At 38.2% G+C, this 22,208-nt stretch overlaps 1 protein-coding gene across 2 annotated transcripts in view; it reads left to right on the forward strand.

Moving 5' to 3' along the window:
• The first annotated feature begins 4,732 nt into the window (after positions 1-4,732).
• The window catches only part of melk (maternal embryonic leucine zipper kinase), a 74,353-nt gene continuing 56,877 nt past the window's right edge, over positions 4,733-22,208 (forward strand). The window contains exons 1-6 of one of the 2 annotated variants that reach the window (XM_059025886.1): positions 4,733-5,103; positions 14,334-14,452; positions 14,875-14,960; positions 16,425-16,541; positions 17,684-17,827; positions 19,895-19,963. In XM_059025886.1, the coding sequence (XP_058881869.1) occupies positions 14,389-14,452; positions 14,875-14,960; positions 16,425-16,541; positions 17,684-17,827; positions 19,895-19,963 (480 nt within the window). In that variant the 5' untranslated portion in view covers positions 4,733-5,103; positions 14,334-14,388. The remainder of the gene's footprint in view (positions 5,104-14,333; positions 14,453-14,874; positions 14,961-16,424; positions 16,542-17,683; positions 17,828-19,894; positions 19,964-22,208) is intronic. The other variant, XM_034036008.3, reaches the window with a different exon arrangement.

Genomic DNA, 22,208 nt, shown 5'->3' on the forward strand with positions numbered 1-22,208 from the left:
ATAGCTTATGTAAAGTTACTCTGTTATCTTGTGCAATTTTACATCAGGACAAATACACTTGATGTGTAGATTTTAATGTTATGTTCTTTCAGCAGAAAAAAGTAAAGGGGTTTAAACGTGTCAAGGAAAAGTTACAGAAAAAATGCTTAATGTTGTAATTGTTAGTTTATGCAAGATAACAATATTTTCATATCATACTTTTCTGTACCTTAAATGTTCTTATTAAATATCCTAGTATTTTTTAAAGATACAGCTCTTAGAATATTTAGCCCCATCATTTCCAATGTAAAGTTCCACAAATGTTGAGGCGGTTATATCCCAGGTGGGACACTGCTGCTGTACCCTTGAGCAAGGCACTTTACCCAGATTGTTCCAGTAAAAACCCAACTGTATAAATAGGTACCTGAATTTGTATTTACAAATAATTAATTGTACCCCTGTAAGTCGCTTTGGATAAAAGCGTCAGGCAAATAAATAAATTAGTATTATTATTAGAAGGTAATATAACTTCTTACTTTTTGGAAACACGCTGTATTAGTAGTTATCATAGATCCCACTCACACTTGCAATTGAAGGCGGCCCAGGTCCGCCTCAGGGCTGGCCTTTACATATAAAGCAGACTTAGGCCACTTTTTTGTATCACATTACCAATTTGATTTTCTATGATAACATGAAAAACGCGGATTTTCTATGTCGGAGATTTTTTTGTTTTACATTTGGGGAGGGGCAAAAAACATGGAAGGCTTTTTTTGTTTGTTTGATAATAACCAAATCAATACATGTATCATTGTGGGAGGGTAGTGGGCGGAGCTTAGGGAAGGGCCAGAAATGACAGCACACAGGAGCCGAAGTGACGTTTAGTCCTGGAGCCCTGTACCATCAATGGTATCTGGGCAGGATTTTATTTTAACACACAATGAAAATAAACAGTCCAGTATTGCAGAAAACAAACAAGAAAGCCACCTGGAATACCAGCAATGGTAAACTCAGGTTTCAAATAAAAAGAGTAAATAAAAACATTGCGGTTACAAAAACAACAACAAAGAAAGCACCAGGTTTCTCCGTGCTACTGCAGTAGGTTTCCTCTCACCGCCTCTTGGCTCCCTTCCAAGGAATAACAACTCGTCCTGGGTTTTTCCCCACCGCGGTAATTCACCAAGGTTTTCCAAAGTTTCAGGTTTCTGTGAATTACAGCAGGTTGGTAAAAACAAAGCACAGCACGTCTCTTCCGTGTTTTCAGTTCAGGACAGGGAGACCGAATGGCAAAACCACACTGCTTAAATACTGCCAAGTCCCACCCCTGCAATCAGCATGCTGCTCCACGTCAGCCACGACGAGCACAGCACAGCTGATTGCAATGATGGGACTCGGCGGCCGCATGGTTCCACCTTGGGCCAAGATGGCCACCCGACCCGGAACTTCCTGTCTGGTCAGAGTTCAGCCTCCTGACCCAATCATGGTCAATCCTACACAGCGCTGCCGGTGGTTGGGAGGGTGAATTACGACAGGGACTCCTTTCAATCCTGTCACAATCATATATAAACATTAACATATGCAACTTTGCTTTAAATTTACGTAAACATACCTGCCTAATAAAACTGCTTCCAGTATTCAAGCTCAGTGTTGAATGAGGCTTCAGTTTACTTCAGTAACCAGAGCTGTTCAAAGATGCCCAAAACAATAACAATCACCCCTAAAGATCGGACCAATGAGTTTGGCAAGGATGAATTTCAAGTCACTGATAATGTGCTGTTTTGTACTTCATGCAGCAAGGCTGTAGATTACTCGTAGGCAGACCATTGTAGAACACATGGGAAGCGCTAAACATAAATTGAATGAAAGGAAACGTAAACAACAGCAAACCTGGGATTGGGATTCTTTTCTGAGCTCAAAGCCAGCGCCTCACGACAATATTTGAAGTAAAAAAAAAAAAGTTTGTTTGTTTTACAGCTTGTAACTTGCTTAGAATTTGAAAATGTAACAATTTATATTTTCACTGTACAATGCCTGTTATTGTGATTTGTATCACTGTTAATGTTATTCTACTTGCGATAGAGCCGTGGTTTATTATGGATCAAGCAAGTTGTTGACAGTGTATTGTTGTATTTAGATTAATGTGCTTTCCTTAATGAAGGTTTTGTTATAATGAGGGTTTTGTTATAGCCTATGTTCAGTAATCGTCCAAGAGAAGGGGTAATGCTGATGTTCAGTCTTTACTGGTAATGGTTAGGGACTAAAGAATAATAATGACAATCATGGGGTTTCCATGCAAGTTTATTTTTTTTAACTCGAGACATTTACATGAGAAAAAACGTCTTGTGTAAAATGCTTTTTTGGGTTTACATTCGCTCAGTTTAGTTTACTCGAGTAAACCGGGCTTTTCACCTGGCGTCATGCAAATGAATGGGAAAGGTGGGGGTTGATATGTAAATTAGCTATGCGTAAGTACTCATGCTGTTTTTGAAGATTACTAGTGAAATTTTGTGAAAATGTGGTTTCCATGCGCAGAGAACTGGTACACGAGTGAATCTAAGCTGCTATAATAAAGCAAAATACCTCGTGCCTGGTTGGTTAATAATGTGTTTTACTGCTCTTGCCCAAATTGTTTTTCAAATGTCATTAGTGGGGTGTCAGGTTGCTAGTAGTGAATACTGTTTCAACTAATTTATCTTACGACTCATTAATTAAAAATAAACTCGGAGGTATAAAATTAAACTGACCAACAGGTGTTGCAGATCACCATGGCTGAAAACCGGCAGAGACGTTATATATATATTTCCTTTTCATTCAGGCAATACTGCACATAGGGGATCACAGTAACAACTGACCTGCTCCTTTGCAGTATTTATAGTTAAGGATAAACACGCTCATTAACATTTACATGTGAAATGTGGGTTTCCATGTAAAACTGGGCGTGGTTTTCCTGTGTGTTTCGTCATTTACACGAGTAAATGAGATTTACCCTATCCCTCTCTTTGGCCGTTTTTTTCGGCCACAAACCTGATTTACCCGAGTAATTCTCCCAAACGTGCACACGCATCGCCATTTCACGTGTAAATTGTCCTGTATGGAAACCCAACGAATGACAATAATAATGAGTAAACAATAGAATAGTTTAACGATCGTGTTTGTAAACAAATACATATAACTGAGAAGAAACGTGTAATGTAAATATATATGAATGTTTATTTTTAATGGAATGAATGTTAAATAATAGTTTATTTTTGTATAAAATGATTCCAGGTTTAACCGGTTATTGAATAATTCATCCTGTTAGGAGTAGGCGTGGCTGGGGATTGTTGTGTCTTTCCTTAGGAGGGAGCAGTCGTATTAGGTGGTCAGTCGTGAGCTTGTCTTCGTGAATGTCAGGCATTGTATGTACAACCTGTTAGTCGTTTGCAATCTGAGTGAAATATCCATTACGAAAATAAATATGTATACCTGTTATATTTATAAATGTTTCTGCGTTCTAAATATCTCTAGGTTCTTGAGAGAATAACATGATTGTGGGTGGGGGTAAGCTCGGACCGTCACCCCGTTACACACCATAACATTAAGTCAAAATAGTCAATAATATGTTTTTTTTTTTTTTTTTTTTTTTAATATATACCATAAAATTGCTACTGTGCTGCATTGAAAAAGTATATATTAATAAGAAACATCTGCTACAAATCAAGGATTATTGTATATCCTGGTAGCTCTTCCATTCTGAGTGCACGCTATCATTCCATAAAAAAAAAAAAAAGCTATTCGCCACATTGAGGCCTGCTTTTCAGACATATATGTGAACACGCAAAGGTGCTTTAAACCGCAAGTGTGAACTGGGTTGCAGACCTAAATATGCGGCGGCCCTGGGCCAGCACAATGTGAACGGGCTCAGTCAGTCAGTCATTGGCGCTGTAGTGTGCCAGTGTCACCTAGTTGACAATTATACAAAGGACATATGCTATGGATATGAGGTGTTGGGGTAGGAAGTACATTTAGATAATGTGTGAGATATAACTATGAAAGCACTGTACCTGCGAGAGAGCAAAATAAAGCATGTTTAAAACACTTCCAAGTCCGAAGTACATTACAGGAGCTATGCTCTAGTGCGAGAGATCCCGGGTTCGCGCCCGCCCTCTGTCTGTGTGTGGATTGCCTCGCCCTGTGTGATGCGCCTGCCTGCGGGAACTGAGTATGCTACAATATATATATATATATATATATATATATATATATATATATATATATATATATATATATATAGCTATGGTAGTTATACTTCATTACAAATTACTGGTATTCATGCCCATTAAAAAAACAAAAACAAACCAAAAAACGTCAGGAGGGTAGCGTTTCAATAATCGGGTGTATTTGTATGTACAGTAGGTATGTATTTATTTTATTTATTAATATGACAATATCAAAAAGCCTAAGAAAGAAAAAAGTCCGCCTCGGCTGTCTGACCTCACCTGACCTTCTCTATATATCATTCTATGTTTTTATTTAACGATCTAAAAGCATACCCGTTGTAAATATATATTTTCACGTAATATTTGTGATTTTAATGTATTACTGGAACAAGTCCGTTCAAACAAAAACTAAACATCTCTCTATCTCCGCTCCTATCTGTTATCTTTGTGAATGCAGTGCCTTGCCTAGGCAATATGCCCGCCCGGTTTACATACTGCAGCTGGCAGAGTTTCCATGGGCGTGTCCGATCTAATCCTTCTGTATATGCATTGAACGCATGTCCGGAGACTGCACTGGTTCTATTGGTCAGTTTGATGCCGGGAAACGGAAGAGGCGTCACAGAGGCAAATTCAAACTTTTACCGTAGATCTTTGCCATACATGCTCAGAGATTTACATTTTTTGAGTTTGGTGATGTAAATATTGTTACATATCTCATATAAATTAATTTAAGTCATGTGGCATTGAATAACAGAGTGACTTGCGTTAAGTTTAGAATATCCAAGCGTTTTTCTTAAACTCAAATCTCCAGCGGTTTAGTGAAGTGTTTGTGCCTCATTGCCACAGTCTCAGTGTGTGTCTTCATTCATGTAGCAAGTGACGGAACCTGAGGCTTCAGAGAAAAACTGAAAACAGAAAACTGAAAAACGTGAGTACACTATTTTTCTGTCCGTGTTTATTAACAAATAAACGTGCTTATTAACGAGTAAAAAGCTCACAACTGCGCCAGGACACGGACCGAGAGAGTAAAATTCAATAATCGAGATTGTTTGTCAGAATAAGATTAGACTAACTACCTACATTACGTCAGTAGGCTATGTTCGTGGTTGTTTTATTTGGCAGAACTTTCTGTTTTTCAGTGTGTGAATTAAGTGTACCGTAACTGTGTTTTTTTTGCATTAGGTGAATTTACGAACAACTACAGTAGTCATTATAGTCGTTACCGATTATTGCTTCTCCCGTGCATATCTGACTTACAGTTGTGTTTTTTTTTGTAAAAATACAAATCTGTCATGAAAAAAGCTAACTTATAAATAATTTAAATTCAGCATGACTGTCATTTTAAATTAGTGTTTAGTACCAGAGATACAGTAAAAAGAAAGTAATTATGACATTATTAATCATGTACAAGCACCTGTGAATGTGCTACATTAAGCATATGTTGGGTCAGTGCTCTGGCAGGCTGGATATTTATGTTAGAAGTAGTGCCCACGGGAGGTATTATATAGTTTTAAAGCTAATATGGTGACCCTAACTTTTTACACTTTTTTGTGATTCATTAACATTCAAGTCAGTTTTAAATAAGGATAATTATCCTTGGGCTGTAATAATAATAAAAAAATAATCTGAAGATAGACAACATATTTGATATAGATTTTTATCATTCAAAGTAGACTACAAAACAAACATACTTGTACGGTAATTTGCTGGACTCGATTAATATTTTAAGCGACCATACACCCCCAGAAGAGGAGGCTTGGTGGTACAGTGGTTGGTAAAAGCGACTTGTTACCAAGAGGTTCCGAGTTAAATCCCAACTCAGCCACTTAACCTCCTTGTGCTCCGTCCTTCGGATGAGACGTTAAATCGAGGTCCTATTGTAAGTGACTCTGCAGCAGCAGTTGTGATGTATAGTTTACCCCCAAATCTCTGTAAGTCGCTTTGCTAAATGAGAGTCTTCTGGCTGTGACGGTGGAGAAAGTGAAAATGGAGGGATACTAATTCTAGTATGAGCACATCAATCAAGACATGGCTTTTATGCACTGGGACAGTGAGCAATATACATTATATAGGCCTAAGCAGTGTAACAGTAGTCCATTACCAACATGGATTAAAAGGTTGACAAAAGGGCTGCAGGTGGCCTGATGGTCTGCTGTCAGCTGCAAGCAAAGATCCTGGAAGTTAAAATCATCAATGTAGCACTGAGTCCTCAAGTCTCTCTTTTTTAATCACTAACAACCCGGTTTCTGCATCCAATGAGGCAAAAACAGGGGGCACGTTAATAGACAATACTGTTCAAATGATACTGCAACTTACTATGGCTCGACTCAGTTTATACAGTACCTTATTTTAAAACATTAGCACTTTAAAATGTCATTACAAAAAGGCTTGTACAATAGCCTAAACTATCCTGCTGCCAGTATTTAGTGCTCAGAAAGTGGCCATTTGTGGTCTACTAGAATGAGAACTTTGCAAGGTGGCACATTCAAGCCTGATGTACCAAACTAATCTGTGTTTTTATTTGGAAGGGTCAGAACCTCTTATTTTATGCACTGCTGTATATTTACAACAACAAAGACCTTGTTTTGAACAGTCATTATAATTGTATTTTTGACAGAATAAACAGAATGGAGAATCATTTAACAATGATAGTATGTGCTATATATGTGCTTTTTAATAACTATAGACTATAGTGTTACCAAAAAATGAGGTTAACCATGGTTTAAACATTTTTTTTTGCAAGGTATATTTTAAGTCCTACTCAGTTCTAAGTATTTCAATTAAATATTGTATCTTAATAAAGCATGTAATTAAAATATACAAATTCAAATGTCACTTAATATATTTTAAATCCCTTTTTGGTTTAAATATGCTAATATTAGTGCTTTTACTTGACAAAATGAAAACAAACACTTTTTGAAAAGAAAAAAAAAATACTTTGTTTATTCAGAAGTTAAATTCAATAAAAACTAGGCGCGTTATCAGAACACATTTCATCAAACATTTAAACAAAATCTATGCATCATTAACTTCAATAAATTTGAGTCGGTCCCAGTGTAGTTTAGATGAAAACAATGACGTGATGACCAGATTTTGTAGAAATTAATTTGAAGAATAACTGTTTTTAATAATTTAGCTTGAAGAAAGATGTCCGAAGTACTTTGTCTTCCAGCAGATAAATTATTCAATTTTCCAGTAATTACTGTTTTAGGTACTAGTTTTAAGTCGTGATTTTTAGCAAGGTCTTACAATTACCCAAACTTTTACCTCAGACCTGCTATTAAACACAATAAAAGCAGACTGAACTTGCATCAAAAACACAAGCCAAGTTAGGAGAAACAATTGGTGCAACTTGACCCCCACCGCTTTTACAGTTGTGCCTATTTGCTTTGTGCTGGACAAGGTCGCCCCAATGGTTTCTTGAAACTTGGCTTGTGTTTTTTATCACTCCACTTTAAATGGCTGGGCACTTTTGATAACTTGATGTTTTATCACATTTCCAATGTGTTTTTGTTTCAGATATCACTTATTTTTTCACCTGGATAATAACGCACACACATTGCGGGAATAGCAAAATTGTTTTCAGTGACTTACAGGAAAATAATTCCATCTAGTAGTTTACAAACTGTCACAGAAACCCGAGATGGAATTATTTTCCTTTAACTAACTGAGCCCATCTATTATTTTTTATAATACATGGATAAAAAAAGACAATGAACGGGTGTTAATATCTTTATATATATATATATATATATATATATATATATATATCTTTTTTTTATATAGCGCCTTTCATAGTGGACCACCATCACAAAGCGCTTTACAGAGGTAGGCTGTGAACTGTGCATTATATGCATTGTCACTTACAATAGGACATTGTTTTAACATCTCATCTGCAGGATGGAGCACAAGGAGGTTAAGTGATTTGCTCAGGGTCACGCAGTGAGTCAGTCAGTGGCAGAGGTGGGATTTGAACCGGTGACCTTCTGGTTACATGCCCTGGACTTTAACCACTGGACCACACTGCCTCAAGGTTCAAATTGCAAGTGAATTTAATGAATAATAATATTAAAGAATCTTAAATCTAATGGTGAATTGAAATGGGTAGATAATGAACTGCAAAAAATAATGTATTTTTAAGGAAATTGTTTCAATGGGGTATGCTTTTTTTAAATGTATTTTATAAAGTCAAAGATTTGTGTCGCTCGCTTGGTTGGTGCTCCCGTTGGTTAAGGATGATTGTAAATCTTCACAGAGACAGATTTGTTAAAAGTGCCTAAAAAACATGAATTGTGGGTGTTGTCGAATGATTGAAAATTTGAAAGTCATTGACTGGAATGTCTAATTTCCTGTTCCTCTCCAGTTTCTCTGAGATACGAATGTACCAGCGTAACGTTCTCATTTTGTTGCTCATTAATGAACATTTCTCTACTGAGGGTGTGAAAACCAGACATTTTGTGTTTGAATTGAAAGTAGTCTCGGGGTCACGTTCAAGTATATTTTCCTCTAGACTAGAGTAAAATATACTTGAACTTTGACTCCTCGAGACCACTTTCAATTCAAACACAAAAAAGGCATAATAGCACAGTAGTGACATCAGAATGTCATAATGCCTCTAGACTCTAGGAATTTTGACATTTTGATATCACTACTGTACTATTATGCCTTTTTTTTTTTAATGGTTCAGGATGGAAATATAGCCTTCATCCGTGTGTGTTATATATAATATATGCACACATACATACACATACACACATATTTTCTCCCAATTTAGAATATCCAATTATTTTTAGGCTCAGCTCACCGCTACCACCCCCGCGCTGACTCGGGAGCGGCAAACACGAACACACGCTGTCCTCCGAAGTGTGTGCTGTCAGCCGATCGGACAATACTTCATTTAAAAAAAAACAACTAAACTAAACCTCAAAGCAAAAATATATACAGAGTACACAATACACATATCCTTTAATTCACAAACCCTCTGTCACACACAGTAACAAACACATTTAAATTAATGCAACAATACTAAAAAATTGCCTTTGTCTGCAGTAGGAGCCCAGTAAAGTTTGACCACCAGCTGTAGGAAGAATATTTAACATAATAAAAATTACAAAACCATGTAAACTGTTTTATATGTAAAGGTTTAGGAATTTATCTATTTCTTAAAAAGCTACTTATATCAGGTGGTTGGCAGTAGGTTTGTAAAGCTATAGATAGATAGATTGACTTATTTTAAATACAACTTTGAAATTACTCCATAGCATTGCACTCTTACTAAACTGCTACTCCACTCTCCACTGAGTACCCTCAGTCTCCCACTGAAACGCCCAGAAAACAAAATTTTTCTCTATAGGAATATAGGAAACCCAAATGTATTGTAGCGATTTCGGTTAACGCAGGCAGGCGCATCACACAGGGCGGAGGGCGGGCGCGAACCCGGGACCTCTCGCACTAAAGCATAGCGCTGATACCGCTGTACAAAACATATAGCGTATATCGGGCTTATGTCTTCGTGTATGATTACGTCACCTACCAGCCCTGCTGCTGCCTTCCCCCGTGTACGCTACAGTTTTAAACAAGCGTCATCGCTGTTCTTCTGGGTAATGTAGTTTACAAACCAATCTAAACCACTAATTGATTGTGTTCATTCTTTAATAAAAGCAAAATCCTAAAAGTGATATTCTATCATTTCTATTTTAGCATTTTGTCCCATGGAAAGAAGTTTTTTTTTTTTTTAATTTTTCCAGTTGCGCACCCCTGGTACGGGCATCTCTAGTTGCTGTAGCGGAAAGGGCACTGTGGCCATAATTGCCGTGCATAGAATGGTTTGCGTTCGTCTTCATTGGGTTACATATTGTTTTATCTAATTGTATTGAAAAATAGTATTAACTTTAAAAACGGGTTGTATTTTTTTTTTTTTTTTGTGTAGTGTGGGGCGCTCCAAAGCAAACATGCAAAATGGAAAGACAGGCAGGACAGAAGAGGCGGAGGGGTAGCGCTACACATAAGAAATAGTCTTGAATCTGGTCAAAGAAAACAACGCTGAATCAATATGGGTCAGAATAATGGACAAAAATTCAAAGGGCATAATAATAGGAGCATGCTATAGACCGCCAAATTCAGACGCTGAGCAAAATAATCTGTTATACAATGACATTCGAAATGCGTGTAGCAAAGGAGAAGCCATACTAATGGGGGATTTCAACTTCCCTCGTATAAAATGGGAGAACCCAGTGGGGAGCACGACGGACGAAATTGAAATGGTGGAAATGACAAATGACTGCTTCCTAATGCAATTTGTCAAGGCACCGACTAGAGGGGAGGCATGTCTTGATTTAGTCTTTTCAAATAACAAAGACAGAATAACTAAAACAGAGGTCAGAGAGCCACTGGCAAACTCTTTGAAGTGTTTTTTAAAACCCCAAAAGTAATGACTAAAGCTAAAGTTTACAATTTTAGAAAAGCAAACTATGACGGTATGAAACAGAGACTAACAGAAGTAGATTGGAGTAAAATAGAGAAAACAGCGCATCCAGTAAAAGCACTCGCTAGAGTGCAGGATGCGCTCTATAGCCTGGACGTCGCCGGTTCGAGTCCAGGCTATTCCACAGCCGACCGTGGACGGGAGCTCCGAGGGGGCGGCGCTCAATTGGCCGAGCGTCGTCCGGGGGGAGGGAGGGTTAGGTTGGCCAGGGTGTCCTCGGCTCACCGCGCACCAGCGACCCCTGTAGTCTGGCCGGGCGCCTGCGGGCTTGCCTGTAAGCTGCCCAGAGCTGCATTGTCCTCTGACGCTGTAGCTCTGAGGCGGCTGCACGGTGAGTCTGCAGAGTGTAAAGAAGCGGGCGGCTGACGGCACACGCTTCGGAGGACAGCGTGTGTTCATCTTCGCCCCTCCCAAGTCAGCGCAGGGGTGGTAGCGGTGAGCTGAGCCTAAAAATAATTGGGCATTTCAAATTGGGGAGAAAATAATAAAAAAAAAACTGATTGGCAACGACTAAATTTTAATAAATAAATAAATAAAATAGAGAAAACATCCACAGAAAAAGGATGGCTGTTTTTTTAAAAATGTAGTCCTAGAGGCGCAAAACAATTACATCCCAAAAGTAGACAAATCTAAATCTAAAACAAAATGGTTTAATAGATCAATTTAAAAAAAAATATTCAGTGAAAAAAGGCACTTTTCAGAGTGTTTAAAAGGGACCAAAAACAAAGTACACAGAAAGAGTACTTGGAACTGCAAACACAAGTCAAAAAGGAAGTTAGAAAGGCCAAGAGAGAGATAGAAATCAATATTGCTAAGGGGGCTAAAACCAATTCCAAAATGTTTTTCCAATATTATAACAGCAAGAGAACATTCAAAGAGGAGGTTAAATGTCTATGAGGCACAAATGGCAAAATCATAGATGAAGAAAAAAAAAATAGCAAATATATTAAATGATTACTTTTCACAGGTTTTTACAAAGGAGGACACGGACAACATGCCCCACATGTCGACCTTTTCCTATCCAATTTTAAATAACTTTAGCATAACAGAGGCAGAAGTGTTAAAGGGACTAGGAGCTCTTAAAATAAACAAATCCCCTGGGCCGGATGAGATCCTCCCAATAGTACTCAAAGAAATGAAAGAAGTTATTTACAAACCGCTAACCAAGATCATGCAACAGTCTCTTGACACAGGGGTTGTACCGACAGACTGGAAAATAGCAAACGTAATACCGATCCACAAAAAGGGAGACAAAACCGAACCAGGTAACTACAGACCAATAAGCCTGACTTCTATTATATGTAAACTTATGGAAACTATAATAAGATCTAAAATGGAAAATTTTCTCTATGGTAACAATATCCTGGAGACAGTCAGCATAGTTTTAGGAAAGGGAGATCGTGTCTAACTAACGTGCTTGACTTTTTTGAGGATGCAATATTGACAATGGATAATTGCATAGCATACGACATGGTTTATTTAGATTTCCAGAAAGCTTCTGACAAAGTCCTGCATAAAAGATTAATTCTCAAACTGAACGCAGTAGGGATTCAAGGAAATGCATGCACATGGATTAGGGAGTGGTTAACAGGTAGAAAACAGAAAGTACTGATTAGAGGAGAAACCTCAAAATGGAGTGAGTTAACCAGTGGTGTACCACAGGGATCAGTATTAGGTCCTCTTCTATTCCTAATCTACATTAATGATTTAGATTCTGGTATAATAAGCAAACTTGTTAAATTTGCAGACGACACAAAAATAGGAGGAGTGGCAAACACTGTTGAAGCAGCAAAGGTCATTCAAAATGATCTAGACAGCATTCAGAACTGGGCAGACACATGGCAAATGAAATTTAATAGAGAAAAGTGTAAGGTACTTCATGCAGGCAATAAAAATGTGCATTATAAATATCATATGGGAGATACTGAAATTGACGAAGGGAACTATGAAAAAGACCTAGGAGTTTATGTTGACTTCATCTAGACAATGTGGGGAAGCTATAAAAAAGGCCAACAAGATGCTCGGATATATTGTGAGAAGTGTTGAATTTAAATCAAGGGAAGTAATGTTAAAACTTTACAATGCATTAGTAAGACCTCACCTAGAATATTGTGTTCAGTTCTGGTCACCTTGTTACAAAAAGGATATTGCTGCTCTAGAAAGAGTGCAAAGAAGAGCAACCAGAATTATCCCGGGTTTAAAAGGCATGTCGTATGCAGACAGGCTAAAAGAATTGAATCTATTCAGTCTTGAACAAAGAAGACTACATGGCGATCTGATTCAAACATTCAAAATCCTAAAAGGTATAGACAATGTTGACCCAGGGGACTTTTTTGACCTGAAAAAAGAAACAAGGACCAGAGGTCACAAATGGAGATTAGATAAAGGGGCATTCAGAACAGAAAATAGGAGGCACTTTTTTACACAGAGAATTGTGAGGGTCTGGAACCAACTCCCCAGTAATGTTGTTGAAGCTGACACCCTGGGATCCTTCAAGAAGCTGCTTGATGAGATTCTGGGATCAATAAGCTACTAACAACCAAACGAGCAAGATGGGCTGAATGGCCTCCTCTTATTTGTAAACTTTCTTATGTTCTTATGTTTCATAACTTTTAGTTTTGAACTTGATCAATTCTATATTACTGCTATGCCTATGGTTTCACTACCATTGGGATCGTATTGTTCAAAGTGACTGCTGTAATAGCAGTCTGTGTGAGGAGTACTTTTTGTGTTGTAATACGGACGTTAAATATTCTGCAACGTTGTCTAATTGTTTACGTCCTTAAAAAGGTTTCTATTTATTTTCCATGATTGCATTTATTTAACGCACTCGAACGGTGAATTCATTATTTTCACTGATTCAGCCCTTCTCGTTGTTTATCCCTTACAGAATACCCCGTCTCATTTATAACCCAGCTACAGAAACCGTCCCCCCGCCACCTATTCCCCCAATTTTGAAACTAAAGTTAAGCCACTGCCTGTACTGACCATTAGTTTCACATTTTCCCTTAAAATATGTAAATCTCAAGCTTAATGCTCTACTGCCAAATGCATTTTTTTCATACAGCACTTAATTCTGCGTTAATATTCTTTTGATTCCGTAATTCCGTCTGTGCTCTTGTTAACACGGATTCCATAGGGCCATAAGACCTGAAAAAAGGCAATGCGATGGAGATACACAACAATGCAGGAAGCTGATCTGTCCTTAATTTATGCAAGACATATTTAGAGTGATCACGTGGAAGAACAGGTCAGGTTTCCTTAAAAGGGAAAACCATAGAAAGGGAAACATATCTTTGCAGAAAATATGCAAAAATAATTTGATAATATATTTCTGTTAAGTTGCGTTTAAACGTATAATACAAATTTTAAACGAAAATATTTTTAATCCACGTTTACCGTTTAAACGTTTAAACCCTTACAGCCCTATATGTATATATGATAATATATAGCTGATGGGCATTGCGGCAGTTGCCACATAGCCGGTGTTCATTTTGAGCGCTGGGGTTGTAAACAAACAGTTTGTCTGTTTACAGGACCTCAATAAAGATTCCCAAATAATTTAGTTTAAGAACTTAAGTTTTAAAATGAATAAACCAAATCCAAATTAAATATAGTTTTTGTCACATTCTGGTGTAACAGTTGCTAACCCCCTTGTCTTTGTTGTTTTTCAGCATTTCAAATTGGTGTTCTGAATCATTGCACTTTGTGACAGAACGCCCTTGAACCATGGCTTTGGATGATTCTGGGGAACTTCTTAAGTATTATGAATTGTATGACACGATAGGCACAGGTATGTTGTAACAGGTGTTTGGCAAGTGAGACTAATATCTTGCAGTTAACCCAACCAAATGTAAAACCAAATTTCAAACCTAGATCACCATTCAGTGTAAAGGTTTCAAAGTAACTGCATTCTCAAAGTGAATGTGAAATCAGATTGCAAAAAAAAGTAATGCAGTACAGGCGCCATGCACAACCACTGTTTTTTAAAAAACGAAAATGTATTGGAGATTTGCAGTCCCTACAGGTAATGAAAAAAATATGCATTGGTTCATTAGTCCTATGTACTATGTAAACTTTTATGCCACTAATAAAATATAATTGCTGTTACTGTGTGTGTAATATTTGATTGTATTTTGATACTGTAGTCATAAGTAACTCACTACATGATTACAGTTGCTGCAAATAAATGAATCTTATTTCTTTTTTAACTAGGAGGTTTTGCAAAAGTAAAGCTTGCAAGACACATCCTTACAGGGGAAAAGGTTGCTATTAAAATTATGATCAAGAAAGACCTTGGGGTAAGTACACATATCAAAGAAAATATATCCTACTTAATTGCCCAACTTCAGAAATGTTGGGTTACAGAAAAAAAACAAAAAATAAATAATGGTTGGCACAAACTACTGTTCTATAGCTTAAAGAAATTGAACTGGAAGTAAAACATAAAAATAAATTTCCAGGAACAAAATGTTTTTTGTACAACTTGATTGTTGACCGGTAAATGAAAACATACAGGGCTGTATTCTGATCACAGCGCGAATGTTGACCGGTAAATGAAAACATACAGGGCTGTATTCTGATCACAGCGCGAATGTTGACTGGTAAATGAAAACATACAGGGCTGTATTCTGATCACAGCGCGAATGTTGACCGGTAAATGAAAACATACAGGGCTGTATTCTGATCACAGCGCGAATGTTGACTGGTAAATGAAAACATACAGGGCTGTATTCTGATCACAGCGCGAATGTTGACTGGTAAATGAAAACATACAGGGCTGTATTCTGATCACAGCGCGAATGTTGACCGGTAAATGAAAACATACAGGGCTGTATTCTGATCACAGCGCGAATGCGCCTGCAAGTGAAAACGGCGCTTGCCCCCGATTCTATGGTGCAAAAATGGAGTGGAAATGGAAAAAAAAAACCCTACTACGCAGAAATGGTATTCTGAAGACATGTCCTGCACCGTTGTATAGCGCCTGCCCCATCGCCACATGTCGGCATAAATTTTGGGGTGTGGTATCATTAACGTATTCGCCAAAGCGATTCTGACAATTGAGCACTGCGTTAAGACCAGCTGAAACCAAGTTTATTTAGTGGTGTAATCAGAAACTTTAACAACTGAACACACTGTAAAAAGTAGTCCTAAGTAGCAACTGCATGCACTTGGAAAAGAGGAAATCAAAGAAAGAAAAGAAAAAACAAAACGTAAGAAACTAACAATATTTGTAAATTAATAATAAACAAATTTATGAATTAAAAAAAAAATAATAATAATTTGCCGATACAGTGGAGTACTACATTTATTTTCGAGGACTGTAGCAATTTATTTTCATGGCAAATTATTATTTTTCAAACTATCTTTAAAATCAATCAATCCGCCTGAAAAAACGTAAATACAGTATTCGTGTATTTTACCTTTTGTCTGCTTGTTGAAAGAAAGTCTCTGTTCTTGTAGTGCACACGTCCTCTGAATGTTGTCTGTCAATGTAAAATATTCTGCTTCCTCGCTGTCCTATCTATTTAATATATGAATTTAGTATAGCAAATAAAGATGAAAAAAAAAAAAATCGAAAGTGTTTGCTGTCCGTGGAAACCACAATAATATAACAAGTAGTCTCCATTTTGAATAATGAGCTGAAGTCAACAACTGCACACAGTCTGATTTAGTTTTCAGCAACTTTATTTAAGCACATCACAGTAACAACATGGACACGTTGCGTCTATTCTAAAGCCATACATTTTCTTTTCTTTGTATAGGACGATTTGCCTCGTGTCAAGACAGAAATCGAAGCCATGAAGAATCTAAGTCATCAGCATGTTTGCCGTTTGTATCATGTTATTGAGACGGCTCAGAAAATATTCATGATTCTAGAGGTAAATCTGACACTGCAGCAACATTTTGTTCTACAGTGCATCTTACAAAGTTAACATATCTAACTGACATTTTTTTTATCTTAAGTTGATTATAAATAGGGCTTCTGTTTTTCGGGTTGTGTTTTCGGTGCTTATTTTTTAGTTATTTTCGAGTTTTATGTAAATCAGGTTTTTTTGGGGCTTTCGTTTGATATACTGTATGAAATTAGTGTTTTCGGTTACTTTGCAAAATGCTTGAGTTTTTTTTTTTGGTCAATATATGTATACTAGTAACTCAACAGTACTTGCACACTTAAGTTGTACCTTCTTTCCTTTGCTGTCTAACACAACGAAATCCTTATGGTCACAGGCGCATTCTTCTGGGGTTTTTGTGTGTAGGCATTTTTGTACATTTCGCCACAATTCTATTTAAAATCCTCTGTATCTTAACTGTAATACAGCTTTAAATCCCGCTAACAAGCCTCCATCCTGATTGTAATCTCATTTTAAACCTTATAAGCGGAGTATCCAGTAGAAATGTAGGAATGTACTGTCACTCGGTTGTTGGGGCAGGTTTAAAGTATTCAGAACGAATCAATGATAGATGCAAGTCAGGAAGGCAGGCGGGACATTGCCCAGCAGCAGTGGGAAATGTATTTATTATTATTTTTGTAGTAGGTTTTATTTTTCAATGGAAAAAGGGTAAAATCAACGTGAATTGATTAACCGTTTCCACAGTTTTTTCCGGTGTTTATTGGCTATCCACCAATTTCATTTTTATTTTTGTATCGGGGGTGTTTTGTTGGGTTTTATCTGTTAAAACCGAAAATCAGATGCTCTAATTATAAAATATAATTATTTCCAAACTAATCTAAACCCTGCTTGTCCAAATTCACCTATAATCCAAACAATGCTATAATTATGAATTGCATTTCAGTTAAACATAAGTTTTCTTAACTTTGACATATCTTAACTTTGTCTGTACAACCCTAATAAGCAGAGCTGTTTCAAAGTGTGCAAATGTGTGCAAAAAAAAAGTATAGCCTTAGTTGCAATGAAACATATGAGCTGGCACTTTCTAAACAGACAATGCTGTTAAAGAGTGATGCTGGTGTTTATGATGTGATGAAACATTTTGCTAATTATTTCTTTGACTTTCACAGTACTGTCCTGGGGGAGAGCTGTTTGATTACATTATTGCTAAAGATCGTTTATCTGAAGATGAAGCTCGAATATTTTTCCGACAGATTGTATCAGCAATTGCTTATGTTCACAGCCAAGGCTATGCTCACCGGGACCTCAAACCTGTAAGCTAATTTAATTTAGAATCCTTTCAACACCACATTTAAAGGGATACTTTATATCCTCTTAATTATACTAATTTCTTACCTGTTTAGTATCCTATTTTGTGTGTTGTGTCTTATTTTTTTATTGTTTCCTCTTTGATCATTATTTGCTATGCTTACTTACTGTACCATCAAATTGCACTTGAAAAGATTATTCAAGGTTAATTGTGAGATGTTCAGCTGTGCACTGAAGTCTGTGCAGGTTTAGTATGCTTTTCTGCCTTGAGGAAACCTTTCAGATGCAATTTTTAAAGACTAGTTAATAAGCATGGCAAACCATGCTATAAGCGGAAACACTAGGGAATCACAAAACACGCATAAGATAACCGATTAAAGAAATACGTTTTTTGCAAAATGTTGATATAAGAGATCGCTGTAAAGGGATCCATTTAGCTTTTACTCTTCATACTAATGCAACAAAATATGCTTTTTAGTTTATAGGAGATGGTTTTTTAAGTATAAACTGTTAAACAGGACCAGTACAGGGATGGAAATAAGACTCTTGCATAGCAGTTTGATCCATTCCTAGTTTTACCACAAGTTTAATAAGACACCTGAGGTTGTTGCCTATACACTGTGGCTAATCAAGCTCTTATTAACACCTGGAATGTGAAACTTCTATGAAATTGGAGTATTGTTTCCAGCCCTGCAGTATTAATCTGCATCAGAGATTAGCAACAGAAATTGTTAAAGTGATTTTAACCATTTACAAATTGTAGGAATTGTAAATGTTGGAATGTAGCAGCTTGACAAATTTACAAAATATTTTATAAAGGATCTAGAATCCTGATTTCAATTCCTTGTTTGCCGCTTCAAAAAAATACTACAGTCAGCACTCACATATTCGACCCTATAAAATTGACTTCAGTGACAGTTAAATGTGTGTGACGCATATCTGATAATTTCATCTGATTTTGACGTGTATGTATGTTAGCAGGTTGTATCCTGCCCCCTACCACACAAACAACCCCCTGCTCTGCACACACGCACGCACACACACACACACATTACATACAAAAAATGACTTGCATTTGTGGAACTGTACAGGTAGACGTTGATTCTTTCATTGAAATTAGTTAGCGCACGAGTTGGGGGAATAACACAGCAGTAAAAGACAAAAAAATTGTCTTTTTTCAGGGAACACAAAAAAGATACAATGTCAAAAATACATAGCTGAAAGGACTGTTTTAAAATAAGTAGGCTTCCATTTAGATGTACTGTAGTTAGTTTTGTTGGTACAGTACTATAGTTTCAACAGAAGTAGAATTGTAATTCAGGACGATACGATTCTGAAAATATCACTTGCCACTTGACGACTGGATACGTGAACTGTAATCCAGTACATACTTTTAAATCCGGTACGTATTGTAGCAGTACGTAAAACTCCCCATTAACAACCCAACAGCAAAATGAAATCAAAATGTTACCCATGCACAGAACTGTATAAAACATAAAAGGCAATGCAATTTAGCAAAAGATTAAAAAATAACAACACAGTCTCCAGAGTTAAAACCCTATCCAAAGTCCGTATTCAAAATTGCAGAATATAGTGTTCGATAAGGCCATATGGCCACAGTTCACTTGAAATGAAAATGCACATAAACAACTAAAGATCACAGTTTTAAATAAAAATGCACCACAGTATCTCAAACTGTTTAATTAACTTTTACATTACCCGTGCCTTGTCTAGTTAGCTTTGTTTTTGGAGGCAGCGTTGCATAACTGCAGTGCAAAATAAACTGATTTGCAAACCCAGAAAAAAAAAAACGCAGGCTTTGATGGATATTAAAATAAATTGTAACACTGAAGAGATGGGGTTTGTATCAGAAAACTGGTGACGTAAATCACGTGTGACGGGCAAGTGCATTGATTTGTTACATATATATAATGGGGATTGATTTTATTTTTAATACAAGGACAGTAAAACACGACTGACGTGCATCTGAGTGTCGTATATCCGAGTGCTGACTGTATGCAGCCAGCTGTTGCTTTCAGTTAATTTGTCTTTTTTTTTTTTTTTCTCTACAGGAAAATTTGCTTATTGACGAAGATCATAATCTAAAACTTATTGATTTTGGTCTGTGTGCAAAGCCAAAGGTAGGTTTTCAGCTTGTATAATGCTTTCTGGAAGGTCATTCTGTGCTATTGACAGAAAGCATAAAGTCCAGCAAGTGATAACCAAGTCTTCAAAATAAAACCTCTTGCCTCTTATTAGATTTAGTAACATTATCATTGTTTCCCTATTTGTGATAAATATCATCTTTGCTTGTTTTGACTTTAATTGGGGATGTTATGTTTAGTAAAACATACCTTGAGTTTTAAAAATAAAGGAGCTTCTGTAAACTGAAATCTTAAGCCCATTTCACACTTGCACAATCCTGTGTAGTGTGAAACAACGCACCTGGGTCGTACCCAGGTTGACCTGGGTCCCAGAGACCTGGGTCGACACACTTTGATCCGGGTTGAGTGAGATAAAATGCATGACAACCATTCGTGAGCCGACGAAATAACAAAAAGCTGCGCCTGCATGAAGGTTTCACTTCCGTAAGGAACATTTGTTTATTCTGTTTAGCCATATTTTTGTTGTCTGAGACACATTATGAGGCAGATTGCAGCAGGGATGAAGAAACATTTGCTATAATCGACATTTGGGCCGACGTTTAAATCCAGAGAAGCTTGGATGGAAGTGTCCATAACAAGCTGCTTCCGGGGCATTGATATACGCATAGTGTACTTGTGTCTGTCAGCCAGATCAACCCTGTGTAGCAGACCCACATGACACCGGGTCCTGACCCAGGTAGGTTCTGACCCGAGTAGAGCAGTGTGAAAGGAGCATTAGTGGCCTGAATTCAAGTGAATACCTACATAAAACTGAGACATACAACTATTCCACTTTATTACTTGGTACTGTAGAATGATAGACTGCATGGTTAGAAACTAACGGTCACCCATTCGCAGAATTAAAACTGATGAGGACTAGTTGATGTCTGTGTCTTAGTAGTGCTGTGGGCGAGTGCTGCTTCTGGGGCATTGATATGCGCATAGTGTACTTGCGTCTGTCAGCCAGGTCAACCCCGTGTAGCCGATCCACATGACACCGGGTCCTGACCCGGGTAGAGCATGCCAGTGTGAAAGGCAGAGATGGAGTCTCGAGAACTGGTCTCGGTCTCGAGGCCACATTTTTAAGGTCTGGGTCTGGGTTTCGGCACGTCAGGTCTTGGTCTGGGTCTCGGCACGTCGGGTCTCGGACTCGGCACGTCGGGTCTCGGTCTCGGCACGTCGGGTCTGGGTCTGGGTCTGGGTCTGGGTCTGGGTCTTGGTCTCGGCATGTCGGGTCTGGGTCTGGGTCTCGGCACGTCGGTTCTGGGTCTCGGTCTCGGTCTCGGCACGTCGGGTCTGGGTCTGGGTCTCGGCACGTCAGGTCTGGGTCTCGGCATGTCGGGACTGGGTCTTGGTCTCGGCACGTCGGGTCTGGGTCTTGGTCTCGGCATGTCGGGTCTGGGTCTGGGTCTCGGCACGTCGGGTCTGGGTCTCGGCACGTCGGGTCTGGGTCTGGGTCTCGGCACGTCGGGTCTGGGTCTGGGTCTGGGTCTCGGCACGTCGGGTCTTGGTCTGGGTCTCGGTCTCGGCACGTCGGGTCTGGGTCTCGGTCTCGGCATGTCGGGTCTTGGTCTGGGTCTCGGTCTCGGCATGTCAGGTCTGCGTCTGGGTCTCGGTCTCGGCACGTCGGGTCTGCGTCTTGGTCTCGGCACGTCGGGTCTTGGTCTGGGTCTCGGTCTCAGCACGTCGGGTCTTGGTCTTGATAGCAGGCAGCACGCAGATTAGTCTCATTCATAAACATTCTAAAGATTATTTCCTCTTATCATATATCCTTTTTTATCCGTCAAAATTCACTCGCCTTTATACATAGACAGCTATTAAATACAAAATAATGTAGGCATTGTACTCTAGAGCAGCATTCAAATCACTCAATTTAACGCATCAGACTTTCTTCCATGTCATAGCAGAACAACCCAGCATAAGTGCACATGCTGTCACCCACCGCCTGGATTTGCCCAATTCAACTGTTCATAAGGCTCTTTGTTCAACTCTGCTGATGTTTCCATACAAGCTGCATCATGTTCAAGCATTGAAGGAGACAGATTTCATCAGACGTGTTGATTTTGTGTGATAAACACTACAGTCTTCATGCAGGATGGTGCCCCTCTGCATACTGGTAACCAGGTGAAATGCATCCTGCAGGAGCGCTTTCAGGACAGAATCATTTCACATTACTTTCATTGTGAATGGCCACCTTGTTCACTACACCTTACACCAGTAGAGTTCTGGTTATGGGGGTACC

The sequence above is a fragment of the Acipenser ruthenus genome, chromosome 1 (assembly GCF_902713425.1).
Source record: "Acipenser ruthenus chromosome 1, fAciRut3.2 maternal haplotype, whole genome shotgun sequence".
NCBI lineage: Eukaryota > Metazoa > Chordata > Actinopteri > Acipenseriformes > Acipenseridae > Acipenser > Acipenser ruthenus.